The 15677-nt window shown below is 38.6% G+C and overlaps 1 protein-coding gene across 1 annotated transcript; it reads left to right on the top strand.

Moving 5' to 3' along the window:
- The first annotated feature begins 481 nt into the window (after nt 1-481).
- LOC142098695 (uncharacterized) lies at nt 482-2979 on the top strand. Its single transcript, XM_075181510.1, has 2 exons — nt 482-1067; nt 2793-2979. Exons 1-2 carry the CDS (start codon nt 517-519, stop codon nt 2935-2937), a joined length of 696 nt encoding a protein of 231 aa, XP_075037611.1. The 5' UTR covers nt 482-516; the 3' UTR covers nt 2938-2979.
- Nucleotides 2980-15677: the final 12698 nt, after the last annotated feature.

Raw genomic sequence — 15677 nt, 5'->3', positions numbered from 1 at the left:
ACTGGGAAAGAAACAGTTATTGGAGAAGAGGAGGAGCTCATGAAAGCAAATGAAGATGAGGAAAATGTATTACTTATGGTAATACAAATGGATGCTGGAGAAGAGGAAGAGGTAATGAAAGTAATGGAGGAAGAGGGAAATGTGTTTGATGATCAGAAGATAGATACACTACCTACAGTAATACAGAAGGATGTTGGAGAAGAGGAAGAGGTAATGAAAGACAACGAGGAAGATGGAAAACTGTCTAGTGGTCAGGAAAATGACACAATTCCTACTGGGAAAGAAACAGATATTGGAGAAGAGGAGGAGCTAATTAATGCAAATGAGGAAGAGGAAAATGTATTACTTATGGTTATACAAATGGGTGCTGGAGAGGAAGAGGATATAAAAGACAACAAGGAAGAAAAAAAACTGTCTAGTTGTCGGGAAAATTATAAAACTATTGGGAAAGAAAAGAATATTGGAAAAGAGGAGAAGCTAATGAAAGCAAATGAGGAAGAGGAAAATGTATTGACTATGATAATACAAACTGATGCTGGAGAAGAGGAGGAGCTAATGAAAGTAATGGACGAAGAGGAAAATGTGTTTGATGATCAGAAGGTGGATACACCACCTACAGTAATACAAATGGATGTTGGAGAAGAGAAAGATGTAATAAAAGACAACGAGGAAGATGAAAAACTATCTAGTGGTCAGGAAAATGACACAATTCCTACTGGGAAAGAAAAAGATATTGGAGAGAAGGAGCTCATGAAAGCAAATGAGGTAGAGGAAAATGTATTGGATGGTCAGATGGAGAACACCATGCCTATGGTAATAGAAAATAACATTAAAGAAGATGAGGAACTAATAAAAGGAAATAAGGAAGAGGAGAAACTGTTTATTATCCGAGAGAAGAAAGCATCACTATTGGAGAAAGAGAGTGAAGTTGAAGAAGAAGAGGAGATAATTAAGGGAAAGGAGGAAGAAAGAAAAGCACGTAATGGCCATTTCTCAAGATTCCAGAAGACAATAACGCGATTTAGAAGATTCTTCAGGAAACATTCTGCTACCATCTCTCCACAAGAGTGAGTAACACCAATATCATAATACTGCACAACTTTTATAGAGATCACAGTTCTATATGCATAGAAGTACCAGAGCAGCAAGGAAGAAGTGTTTAGTATATTAAAATAAGTGTTTATAAAGTAAGAGGAACATACTGCTTAATATAAAATGTACTTTCAAACAGGTGTGATCCTGGAAATAAATATACAATTATCACATCATACCTACAACATGCCTCAGTACCCGTCATCAGGACAGGGGGCGTGGTCACATCACAATGGGGGCATGGCTACGTTATGATGAGGATATGGAAACTCTCCCGGAGGGCTACCTAGTGCTATAAAGGACTAGGCTGCCCCTTAGAAACCTTCCTTCCCCTCCAAACACTGCAGCACGCACCAGTAGTAGGTGTGCTGCACCCGTTCACCAGTGTTCTGCAATGCAGAACAGTAGTGAACGGAAGATGCCTCCCAGCATTTCCACCCATGGGACAAACCTGTCCGCGGGTGGGACTGTGGGACAGAACCCTAACATCAGGACTGCCCCACCGCAATCAGGACAGTTGAGAGGAATGCTTAGAGTTATATATAAAAATGCTGAGTATGCCCAGTTGTGAAATCCTTTAGCTACCTTGGCTAGGTGAGAAACCTCATTTACTGAGAAAGAGGGGTGATTGTTGTGGAATGTTTGGCAGAAGCTGCTGTGAGAAAGCTTGGTCAACAGCCAATCAACAGTGAAATATATATATCTGTATCATTTCTACCTCATCTGCTCCATGGGAGGTGTCTGTCCTCCCTGAGCTCGCCTTAGGACACCTGCGCTACGGTTTGACAGGTGTACCGCCCCAGTCAAACTCCCCACCTGCCACTGTCCTCGGAGCGGGTATATTGCTTGTGTGATTGTTATTTATGTTTCAAGACTGCACACAATAAGGACCCCCTTTATTTCAAGTGACAAACATTTTAGATACCTGAGATAGCTCTGAGATAATACATTAAATACAGAATACCTTCATACGCATGAAGTCTCAGCCCTACCAGCTTAGTCTAAATATCCTTTTTGACAACATTGTTTTCAGCGATTATGTGCATAGTAATAAGCATCATTGTGCCTATCTGTCAGAATTTTGCTTTTCTCGTAGGTCCACACAGGATGTTCTATAAATTTTGTTATAGTCTTGCTCATCCATGCACAGTTTTGCAGAAATAGGCCCACACCCGTACCTCACAGTGGTACTTGAGAGAGGTTTACACTACTCTATAGTATGGTAAAGTACCATTACTGTGCTGAATACCCTTTTACAGCAGTGTTAGACAGCAGGTATCTTATGATATACATATGACCCTCCAAAGTATTTTTCTTTCTTTCATTTTTCCAAATATTCTCTATTGCCTATATGACTCCAAGAACGCCGACATCTAGCCATAAAAAAAAAAATGATGATGATGATATGGCAACTATAGTATTACTTATAATACATGTAATATATTTATAAAACACCATGAGACCATGGATGCATTGCTCTGCAGATGAAGGTAAAGTTCTCATTTACAAGCAGAGAGTAAAATATATTGAGTACTAAAGACATTTCCCACTCTACTGATGTCACATGACACCTTTTTACTGGGTTCAACGCCACTGTACATGGATTTGCATGGCTAGATGACGTTCTTTATGCAAAAAGGAATAATCACATTTGCGATATTGTAAATTACAATATTTCCATTATTTATCTCCTCGTGTAGTGATACCTATGATGAGAGCATAGCCGATATAGTTGAGTCAGTGTCCAAACAACAGAGTGGAAGAATGCACTCACTGTTCGAAAGACTCCACAAGATGGGACAAGATATGAAACTTTGCCACAGGAACACAGAGGATCCTGAATAGGAGCATTTCCTTTTGGGTTTTTTTCCACAAAAAAAAGCATTTCAGAACTACAAAACAGTATCAATATAGATTTGTTTTTGTTGTTAAAATTAAGTTATATTATATATATGAGAAACAGTGTGTTGTGTTGTAATGACATTTCTTGCTTAATCTTTGAATGGCCTATGAAGCATTTAATTGGAGGTGAACGAACATTACAGGCATTTCATGATTAGGTGTTTTATTAAAATATTCATAGAGACTATAAATTATTCCAACATGGCAAGCCAGTAGTACAATAAACTATGATGTCAAAATAAATAAATAATAAACAAACAAACGAAAAAACCTGCTTAAGTGACACTGTCACTCATTTCCCCTGAAGTTAAATATACTTGTGTAGGTAGGGAGTCAGAATAGCCATGTATAGATAAACATGTACAGAAGATCCAAAGGAAATCAACAAACTGATCCATGCTTTGCTGCCTGCAGTAGAAACACACCACAATAATATGAGCTCCCTTTTTTAAATCAATCTCCACCCAAAACTTAAAATCTTAATGGAATGCAGATTGCTTGATCTAACTACAAAACCCGCCTTGTGCCTTCAATGGTATCACATTTCTCTGTTCTATCATCATCATCATCTATTTATATAGCGCCCCTAATTAAGCAGCGCTGTACAGAGTACTCACTCATATCAGTCCCTGCCACATTGGAGTTTAGAGTTTAAATTCCCCACACACAACCTAGGGTCAATTTGATAGCAGCCAATTAATCTAAAAGTATGTTTTTGGACCAGCCGTAGGAAACCCACGCAAACACGGAGAAAACATACAAATAAGGCCATGGTTGGGAATTGAACTAGTGACCACAGTGTTGTGAGGCAGAAGTGCTAACCACTAAGCCACTGTGCTGCCTATACCCTGCCAGTTCGCAAGAGTGGAGCATTGATACACACTCAGCCAGGCTGAGCAGTAGGAGTGTAGAGCAGAGTGGTGATGGATAGCTGACAGCATTCGGGATCTCAGTAGATCATCAAACTACACCCCTATGTAAATCTCCATTTTTTGTTTTAACTAACTAAACTCTACCACCTAAATTTAAGCTTAAGGTGAAGTTCTCCTTTAATTATAGTAGCTCATACAATACATGAAATTAGGCATAAATTATGCTTTTGCGGGCCCTTACCCTAGGGAATTTAGCCCTGTGCTGTACAGGCTAGGGCTAGATGACATCATGGCATGGGGACCCTATGCTGGGGGTGTAACCTGCTAAAGTGTCACCAGTCCAACCTGTCTTAGCCTGGTTCTGGTAGAAGTATTTTTTTTGGAAACCCCACTCTGTTCTTTCCCCCGAAATTATCACTACCAGCCTAGACTATGAGAGCTAAGGAGATCATCTTGCAGCAGACACATTTTACATAGCATGCTGAGTCACACTAGTTTTATTTTCCAGTCATAAAAGTAAAGAAACAGAAACAAAATCCTTGCCTGTCCAGCACTAACTAAGCATACAGGAACACCCTTTCTCAAGTGGGGGATTCTGTGTCCCACACACACATAATATACAAGACTTACTGGTCACCGTCTGCTGTGTTGCTCAGGAGGCATCCAACCTCCTCCCCAGGTTGTGGGAGACAGAGGAAACTGCCTAGCAACCTTTTGTCAGCACCTTGCAGGTGCAACTCCTGATTATTCTGCTATGAGACTAGGAGATCAAAACACCCAAACTGGGCCTTATATATGGAGCCCACCTCTCTCTCTCTCTCTCTCCATACATAACCTCAGAGACCCTTAACAGCATTTTCTGAAGCTGAATACACTCTTTGGGAATCTCCTTTCCATACAAGACAATCTCCCTGGGGTTTCAGAGCATACAAGACAGAAAGCCTGGGACATATACTTCTGCCATTCACCACTTGCCCAGTATTTCTGTCAAAGTGTATTTACAATTTCGCAACCAAATGCAGCAAAAACCACACACTCCTTTTTCACTTTTGGGTGGAACTTTCTTTGTCATCACTCCTGCAGCTGCAGTGAGACCCAGCCATTCGTCAGTAAAGCCACTTTGGCTTTGAATCAGAATGAATGAGAGTCAGTCTAATTCTTTGCTAAACTGACCTCACTGGTGTTGTGCATCACTGGTTTAAGCAGATTGAAAGAGTTGGCAATAACACTTTGAACTTTACTGCTGATTTTCAGTTAACTTTTGCTGGGGAAAGTTCTATATCCAAAGCACCTGAGCTTTGTTTGTCGGCAGGCTTGTCACCTAGTAACCGCTGGTGGCTTAGCAGCTTTCTGAGTTAAAACATCACAGGGATGCCTGTTCAGGCAAAGCTTCATTGTTCCCTGGTATTTCCCAGAGCCAGCAAATTATTGGTGCCCAAAATAGGCACACCAGCCCTGCTCATAGCTGGCAAATAACCCTGCCAGAGCTGGCAGATTGATGAGACCTGTACGCAGAAGAAAAGGTCTTCCCTCCTTGAGCCACAGCATGTCTCCTTAGGGGAAATATGCTAATTACGCCTCTCCCTCATAGAGTGGGAGTCAGAGGAGGTATCAAGGTCAGCAGCCTCATCCAAATAAGGCAAACTGAGTGAAATTCAAATGACTAGAGTGGGGATATTGTGAAAAATCCCACTGCCAAATTATATTCCCTGCATCGGGCTTTAGTGAATGATTCTGAAGTGAGAAATTCATACAGTTAGATTTTTTGCTCCACTCTGATTAGAGAGAATGAGTGGGTTTTATGCAATCATACTGGAATTTCAGATGTGCCTGCATTATATAACCCAGATATTGACACAGCTTTAGCTTCTATTTTTTGGGGAAAAGTACATAAGGACCCCACCGACAAAATCCTCATATCCTAAAATTGGTGATGCAACTGGACCTTTATTGTATGTATTAGACAAAGTAGGAAGAGAGAGGGCTATTTAGTATGTTACATAGACTCCTTAGTCACCTCTAAATAGGCCCTTATTAATGCTATCCTTATTATTGGGCAGTCCTTCAATTACAGTACTAATTTCTGCCAGTCTGGGTGGTTGTCTGGAGCTGGACTTTCAGATAATGCGACTTTCCAAATTTTACTAATGCTGATTTCTTTGGACCTCAATTCTTTGAAGGAGTTAAGATCTTTATAAAGTCCATCAAAGTGTTAGGAAATACACAATTAAATAACAGAGTTTTCTTCCATGTATTTGGACCTAATCATCATTCTTCCCTTTCATCCCTGGTATGTAACATCAAGAAATGCTGCAACTCTCATCTTCTCCTTAATCTTAAGCTCCTACATCTCATTACTATCAGTGCTCTCTTCATTTTGTGTTTTTTAAAATTAAGCAGCATCATTTTGTTTGTATTTACTACCTGTGTTAGAGTTGAGGCACATTTTATTACATCGTTTAGACCTGTTTCTTATGTATCCTGATACAGAGCAATTTAATTCCTTTTGTTCAGCAGACCAATTTGCACAGATGTAACTTCTGAAATCAGTCTCACTATATCTTTACATTCACTCTAAGAGGAAATGTGTTTGGGTGTGACGTGTTTGAACTTTCTTACATTAAGTGGGTTTTCTCAAAAAGTGTTAAGAAATGCAGTTAAATAACACAATAGAACAAACAGGAAACAACATCTGAAGACATATATTATAACCTGACTGTGCCCATCATCTCTAACTACACTCTTTTGTTAATTTGCCTTAGTTTCTTGCCCATCATTCCTAAATCACAATGTTTAACAAATTGCTTTTTTATACTGCCCTTTCATGGCATTATCTTTAGAACTTTAACATCCCTCATCCTCCCTGCAACACATCCATTCAGTGTCACACTGGGGCATGAACGGCCCACAGGAGAAAGTAATGGTAAGGGCCCATAAAATAGTGCATGCTCCGCTACAGGGGAATCTAAAGCCGCCAGAGAGGTGTGACCAGCCACTAAAAGGGATAATAAAAGAAAAATCATTGCCCTGGTAACCTCACCTGAATGATTCTACTTTCCTTCTGGCACAATGTCAGTGACTGAGGTTTTCACATCGTGTTGCTGCTTGTGTCCTAAGCTCAGTAGCAGTTTGTCTGGATACTGGAATGTTGGGGTCCTGTCCTGAAAAAGGATAGGTACAGGAAATATGAAAAGTCTAGTAATGAGTGATGCCTCTAGGCTTTCCTCCCCCAAAACCAGATCTTGCTGCCTGCTTCAAGAACAAGATTGATAAGAGCTGACTTGAAATAGTATATTCTTCTTCGACAAACAACCAGCTCAATTCCTTGCCCATCCCCTCTGGCACCCTGTCACAACCTAGTAGACCTTTTTTAGCCAGTTACCACTTCTCTTGGAAAATGAGCAAGCTTCTTTGGATTTCAGTATCATCTCTATGTGTATGATACCCAAATTAATCTATCCTCTCCAGATCTCTCACTAACCTATATGTTGGCCAATGTTACAGAATGACTTTCTACCATTTCATCTTTTATGTATTGGTTATACCTTTAATGTTGTGAAAGGTGTCAACAGTATTAGGTTGATGGTCATCTTCTATGTGCCTTTGAGGAACCTATATATATATGTAACAGTGCACAGCTACTTCACCTGCGTCTGTTTCTCTATACAGTCTCAATGGAGTACGCGCATCTATATCTATATCTAAATCCTGTTACATACATCTAAGAAACATTTCCAGACTATGCACATATCTCACAGAAGACACTGCAAAAACTTTAATTCATGCACTTATCATCTCCCACATTAACTATTGTAATACCATCCTTACTGGTGTTTCCCTGAATCAGACTCTCACCCTTACACTCTATTTTGCATGTAGTGGCTAGACTGATTTTCTGTGCAAATTGTTCTTCCCAGGCTGGTCTGCTCTGCCAGTCTCTACATTAGTTGCCTTTTTTTTTACAGTATCCAATAGAAAATACTTCTACTAACACAAAACTGCACCAACATATGCTTCACATTTCTCAAAACATTTCTCAACTTGACACCTCCATTCTGTACAAGATCTGTGTCATCCACAATCATTACCTAATCTCACTTTCATTTACAGGACTCTCTTTGGCCTGCACCCACTTTATGAAATTCCCTCCTTCACACAACAAGACTTTCTTCTAACATTCAAACCTTTAAGTGTTCCCTGAAAAGTCACGTCTTCAGGCAAGCTTATCAAATTCCTCAATGACCACCTTAACATCTCTAGGGTACCATAATAGCACCCTTTACACAGTTCACACAAGAGAACAACCCTCTGACATTGTTGTGTGTCTGGACCAATATGCTATATGTAGCACTTAGCCTCATGTAGTTCTATAGATTGTACGCTTGTAATAAGGGCCCTCTTACCTCTCTATCTGTCTGTATTACCCAGTATTATTTTAATACTGTCTTTGTTAGCTCCCATTCACATTCAGAATGTTCCCATTTAACTGTACATGGACAACATGACAACAGGTAGATACTGAGAAGGAGCATTTGGTAAGGTAAGAAGTGAACTATGAGAATGCAGTGTCACGTAAGCGGAGGATTGGCAAAAAGAGAGGATGGTCAATGGTGTCAAATGATGCATGGAGGTCAAGAAGGATAACTATGGAAAACTGACCCTGTGATTCGCCAGTAAGGAAAACATTAGTGACCTTGGTGAGGACAGTTCGGTGGAATAGAAGAACATAAAGCCAGATTGAAGTGAGTCAAGTAGGGAATGGGAGGAGAGGAAGGTAGTGAAGCAGTTGCAGACAAACTGCTCAAGAAGCTTGGAGGCAAAAGTGTAGAGGGGATTGAGATAGTAATTAGAGAGATAGGCAGGGTCAAGGGAGAGCTTTATAGGAAAGTCAGCTGACACTGCTTTCAGATGAATGGTGAATTCACACCATGATGAAACATGTAGGGAAGGGGTCTGAAGTTTTTAATACAATACACTATCACACCCTATTTGTGTCTTCATTTATAGACCCTGACAGTGTTTCTCCCACCCTGAGGACAAATAATGCACCTGTCAGACGAATAAAGCCGGAACTTACACAGGATAAAGCAACACCATCTCATTCAATGCACCTGAATGCAGTTACAACTGATGACTACATATAATAACAGACAAGCATGTCTCATTTTATACATATGGTATGTGTATAGTACACTAAATGCTACTCCAATATTCGTAGCTACTTCACCACTGCAGAGTACCTATTCTCTTCTTTCACTACAGATCTTTTACCTGAAGAAACAACAGGTGCTTTGTGAAACGCCTCCCTCTAACTACAGAGGTAGTGATTGCATAAGAGAGACTTTTTATTACATGAACTTTTGTGAATATGAGATATGAGAGAGTAGTATCATCTTATCTCTGAAGAAGTGCCAGCCACTCTGCTTTTACTCTGTAATTTTATGTTGTACTGTTGTAATAATTATAATGCTGTGTAATATCTCTATCTCAAAAGTTGGCCTGACTACCAGTGTACAAAACATGTTTGTTCTTAATTAAATGCATGTATTTGAAAGATAAACTATTACTTTTAGTATTTTCTTTTCACCCAATCAAAGATATGTTGTTGATTATAGCTTAGCTTACACATTGTGTTCTATGTTTAATCCTCTACAATGGAAACTACACTACAGCTACCATAGCTACATTACACTACTCAGTTCACACCCCGCAACTAGCTGTCACGAACCACCACACACAAATTGAGGATTAAGATCATTACAAGCGAAATGGTGAAACAATTGAATTTTTAATGCTTGTAATTACTGATAAGATGGGTATTTTATATAAGGGCATACAGATACTTTTTCATTAACAATTTCATAACACAGTAGACTCTTAAAGAAATAATCCATTCAGGCTTTGTTTATCTGGTAATGGCTTTTAGATTCGAGAAATTTAATTTCTTTCATCCGATGGACGTTTGTGACCATACTTGTTGAAACACATTGGTGTACATGTCCCGGGATTTCAGGATAGTATCACTTTTTAGAATTCTTTAACTTACAATTCTTACTTTCTCAAAATTAAATTTTTGCAGAATCCAAATTACCAGGAAAGCAGATATAGGTTCCTAATTTTTTTTTTACTTTATTTTGCATTCAAAATTAAGTGTCATGTGGATCTTATGGGCTATGAAAACATTAGATCACATAGATTTAAAATTGCATGTAGTGTAGGAACACTTCATAAATAATTACCTATAAAAAGAATCATTAGAAAGTCCCCTTCTTGCTCCCCCAGTCCTAATCTCCCCCCCCCCCATTATTAGTAAAATCTGCAACTTCCTGTTTGTATTAATGCATTTGTTCTGTTAAAGATAGCCTTGCACTGTAGTATTTTTGTAACCTTAATCTATATCACTTTTCAAGCTTTTAATAAAAAGTTTTTGTAAAAAATACACAGCAAGGTCATTGGAGAGACAAGAGATATGAGAGAGATGAACAGGGTTGTCAAGACATAGGGACATTATAATTGGGGACAGATATGGGAGGAGTCTGCAGACTAGAGAATTTAAGGGCAGATAATAAATAAGTAGACAAATAAGAAGTACAGAAAGTGAAAGCATTGATTAAACAATAAGAAAAGGGAGAGAAGACTATGGTGGCACAGGGCAGCACTCAATGAAGAGGAGACATAGCTTTCAACCAGGTGGTAAAGATAGGTATTTCACAGAATGGCTTTAGGCATCCATTACTTTATTTAGGACTAGTTAATAAGTGGGGATAAAGCTGTGCAAGTCTTATGTTGGTTCTTTATAAATGCTCAAATCAACTATATTGAGACATCATTAATGAAAATGATTGTAAATTGTGGCGTAATAAAAGGCAGAAGTAATAACATCATTCAAGTTGAGTGTGTGGTACAGACAACAAAGATGAGACAACCAATAATGTTAGGATTTTAAAATGTATTTACTGAACAGTTATATAATAGGGTTGGTTGTAGTGCAGCAGGCAGTCTGTAAATAGTAAGGCAATAAAAGGACGTTTGCCCCCCTCTAGCTGTCCTTGTTAAATCAGAAAAAGAATTCTGTGCCACATTGTCATCAACTGCAAAAACCCAGAACTCCTTTCACTTAAGGCTCACACAAAGGTCAAATTCCCTCAGGGACTGGCCTACTGGCAATCATCTCACTTCAACTAGACAATAACTCATATACCAATAAAGCTGTCTCAATGTGTTAAGTACTCCAACCTTAACAAAGACACTGCTACATTATAGGACACTGCTACATTATAGAACACTGCTACATTATAGGACACTGCTACATTATAAGACATTGCTACATTATAGAACACTACTACATTATAGAACACTGCTACATTATAAGACATTGCTACATTATAGAACACTACTACATTATAGAACACTGCTACATTATAAGATACTGCTATATTATAGAACACTGCGACATTATAATACACTGCCACATTATTGGGCACTGTTACATTATAATACACTGCTACATTATTGGGCACTGCTACATTATTGGGCACTGCTACATTACAAGACACTGATACATTATAAGATACTGCTACATTACAGAATACTGAAGCAAGTAGGGGAGTGGAAAGTATAATATTGCAGTAAATATACATTTATGGATAATCACAATTCTTAAAACTCAGCTGCTTTGAGCCCATATAGATTTTGTAAGAAAAAAATGATATATTCTAACTTTTTTTATGCTCGTTAATTTATTTGAAGTCCTAAGAAGAAACTTTCAGTTGGATGAAAATAGAGCAGAAATATGACATCTCATAATACAAGATGTATGTAAGAGAGCAGACATAATATCCAGAATAGGTGCTGGCCCTAGCAATTTCATCATAACTCAATAAACCTTCTTTCCTTCTTTACAGCAAATAATGAATGACAGCAATACTTTTTTTAAGTCAACAGTTCAGTGATGGCTGTTAGCAATATTAGAAGTGTAAGTAGGACATTACATTTGTCACAGAGTAGATTTCAAAGATCTGCATATAGATAAACAATGCTTTACTTTTATCTTTTAATCAAACAAACATTTTTTTGTATTTAATTCTGTATTTTCCTTTATTAAAAAGAAAAGTTTAAGAAGGGAAAGACATTTGCAATAAATTATATGCTTGTGATCATTATCCCCTGGAAATTCTAATGTTTTCATAACTCCCAATATCGTAGAACCCAAAAACACACACCCAATTCACACATTCTGCACCTTGATTGCCCCAAATAATACATCTGGCCCACCAGGTCAATGTCATGCACTGAGGTCAGGAAGTGGTGGGTTCTTAGCGGTATATTTACTAAACTGTGGGTTTGAAAAAGTGGAGATGTGCAGAGTTTCCCTGTTTTTTGTCTATACAATGTGGGCAACCCCCTCTTGCACCCCAGTCTGTACCTGGTGAGTGCAGAGGATCTATGTCTGTTTTTGTTTATACAATGTAAGTCCCATGACTCTTGCACCCCATTCTTTACATTAATTAATTGCAACTTCTGTCAGGTGAGTACCAGGTCTCCCATGGCTGCTAGTGCTTGGGAAAGACTTGCCTTTAAAAGCTGTGTGCAGGTAAGCCTTAAGCCCAGATAAAATAGCATAGCATTTGATCATGTTAGGACTGACCAGATTGGGAAGACTTTGGCGTGAGTTGGTCAGCTTAACATATATTGCAATATGTGGAACTAACATTCTCTGTTTTTAATATAGAACAGTATTTAGTACAGCATTAATTATGTGTTTTGAGAGTGCAGAGTATCCCTGTTTTTTTTTGCCTATAGCAACCAGTCAGATTCTAGTTATCATTTATTTACTACATTTTGCAAAATGACAGCTAGAATCTGATTGGTTGCTATAGACAGCATCTCCACTTTTTCAAACCCGCAGTTTAGTCAATCTAGCCCTTAGTGTCAGCCAAGGTGGCAGAATAAAAGCAGTGATTCTAACAGATCCCCTGGTATTCACCAAGGACCCCCAGAAGGAAGTTTGGGGTTTGCTGAAGGGAGTCCACAGGCAACAGTCCTCAGATCTGTCTCTTGGTGTTTCGAGCTGGAATAGCAGGCTGGATGGTAAGGAGAGTGTGAAACATGATCAGCGATCAGCAGACTAATCAAACAGGCCAAGGTCTGTACACAGAAGAGTACAACTGGAGCACAATAAGGAATCTGCAAAGCGGTAAAACAAGCTAAGGGTTTGTAAAATAGGGAAGTACATCTTACGCTTGAGCTAAAGTGGAGCATTATACTCTGGCTCTGAGAAGTGCTCTTTAAATACAGGCGCCTGTTTGAGTTTGGCGCCCGATGACGTCAGCGATTATCTGATTGCAACTATGGGAAGGAGATAAGAGAATGAAAGAGACGTGTGCCTGCTCCGATATATTGGAGGAGGGTGTAGAACAACAGCTCTTGTATGTGACAGTCACATTAGGGAATGTCACTCCCACAAACAGATAAAGCCGACCCCTTCCTCTAACCAGAAATTGAAACAATCATGCAAAATTATGCATAATTGGCTGGTATGTCTCTGTTCAATAGAGTTGTTTTTAAATAAGGGAACCATTTATTTCTATAACTTACTTAAAGTATGTAGGCCTCTTAATAAGATAGTGCACCATTACAAAAGGCTATGCTATGCAATAGCCTAGGACCACTCCATGGTAAAAAAACGCTAACAAATTCAATATAATGTACACCAGAGTTTATATTTTAAATAGCTAATTGTAGCAAAGCATTCTCATGCATCTGTGTCTGTTTAAATACAATATAGCATAATACAGATCAATATAAAAAAACATCATAATGGAAGCTCATCCTTAACAAATTCTGAGCTTGTAAGGCAGGAAGCGATACCAGTTAAGCTCTTTGAAAGACCTGGAATCATGCTTCTAACATGGAGTTTAAAGTATTTTTTGTGTGTGCATTAAGTTCTATTTTAAAGGTGAAACAAGTTTGAAACTAAAATGAATATGGAGGGATCCCGCAGCTCAGCTTTGTTTGATGTTTGATGAAAATCTAAGACAGCAATGATATTTATTGAACATTTTCTTCTTTAGGTATCCTATGGTGTCTCAGAAAGAAGTGTACAACATAACTACTTTTCTCTGCTTTCCAGTATTAAAATCAGCAAATAGATGACCGTGACTGCAGATAACCAAAAAAGACTTTTATACTAACTGAATTGTAAGATTATCAAGCTGCTGAGCTGAATTCCTTCTGCACCAGTAGGACATTAAACTTCTGATAAAATGTTTCATTTCCAACTGAGAGCAGGTTGGGACAAGATCAATAACTGTGACTAAGAAATATGAAACTTAGAGAGGATTTGTCACTTTACAATAATAATTATATGTATTGTAAGATGACCTCTGCTGATTTTAATTGAGGGTATTCAATCTGCAGGGATGCATCATTCAAAAAGTTTAAAAAAAGATGTAAAAACACTACTGGAGACAGATACATTCAAAAGTCAATGTTGCTATTGATGTATATGAAGAACGTTTAGTTAAAATAATGCCGGTTGCCATAAGTGCAATAAAACAAGGAGCAGGTTAACTAGTGTGATATAAGTGCTAGGAAAGAAGTGATTAAAGACAGATATGTATCTCACAGGCCTCTGTCTTGTACATTCTAAGACCCCAGGGAGATTGTTGTGTATGGGAGAATTTGCTTAAAGTTTGTTTTCAGCCCTAGGAAAAACTGGTAAGGGTCCCTGGGGTTATGAATGGAGAGAGAAGGGTGGGCTCCATTCAAATGGTCCATTTTGGGTTTTCCAGAGAGCTAGCAAATTGCTGGCTAATCACAAGTGGCACCTGATGGGGTGCTGTTAAAAGACTACTAGGCAGTTTCTTGAGCCACTTGTTACCTGGGGAGATGGTCGGATGCTTCCGGAGAGACACTGCAATGTATGACTAGTAAGTGCTGTTATTTTTTGTGTGTGACACAAGGTCCTTTACTTGACTTGAGAATCTGTGTTCCTGTGTACTAGATAGAAGCCGGACAGGCTAGGATTTTATTTCTATTTATTTTTTTATCCCTGGAGAATAAATCTAACTGAGGCTAGTCAAATCAAAACACTGGACTGGTGTGACTTCTCTGGCTGAAGTGTGCAGAGTGCAGCCGTCTAACCACAGGAGACGGTAAACCCCAATACGATATTATGACACTAGTTAAAGGAGATAGCAATAATACTTAGAGTATTCCTAAATCAGTCATACTAATGTGCAGCAGGTAGCCAGGAGAGTTGACATCTTACATATCATTCATATTACAGCCACCAAACTAGTGATAAATATCACTTTTTCAAATTACCAGTAGAGGGAACGCTTCACTTCCTGCAACTTCTTAGTAGGTTCTAAGAGTCAATAGTTTTCCTGCCTTCAAGGACACAATTGATTTTCAAAAGCAGTTGTGGATATGTTTAAACAGGACTGCCATCATAAATGCTGGGACTCTTTCCCTACAATCCTTCTGAGGGCACTGATTCTATTATTTAACTTATGTACAACTGGTAGCAGAATAGTTCAGCTTTTTTTTAGCCAAATAACACTTTCACATGTAGACCTTATTCATTATTGTATACCTTATTCATGCACACACCCAGCTGTCACATGTGTGTATGTCTGTCATATTTCACATTCATTCACACATCCAATTAAATCTGTAGATTGACTTTTTACTGTAAGGTAAAGGGCACAGGAGAGCTTTTAGGGCCCTAACAGAGTGCTCTCTATCCTAGTCCTCAACCTGACAATGCCAATATAAGCCTCAGTTTCTAAATCAAAAAGCTGCAAA

The sequence above is a fragment of the Mixophyes fleayi genome, chromosome 7, assembly GCF_038048845.1.
Source record: "Mixophyes fleayi isolate aMixFle1 chromosome 7, aMixFle1.hap1, whole genome shotgun sequence".
Taxonomy (NCBI): domain Eukaryota; kingdom Metazoa; phylum Chordata; class Amphibia; order Anura; family Limnodynastidae; genus Mixophyes; species Mixophyes fleayi.
Note: the sequence above shows the minus strand (reverse complement) of the source record. Positions and strands in the feature narration are given on the sequence as shown.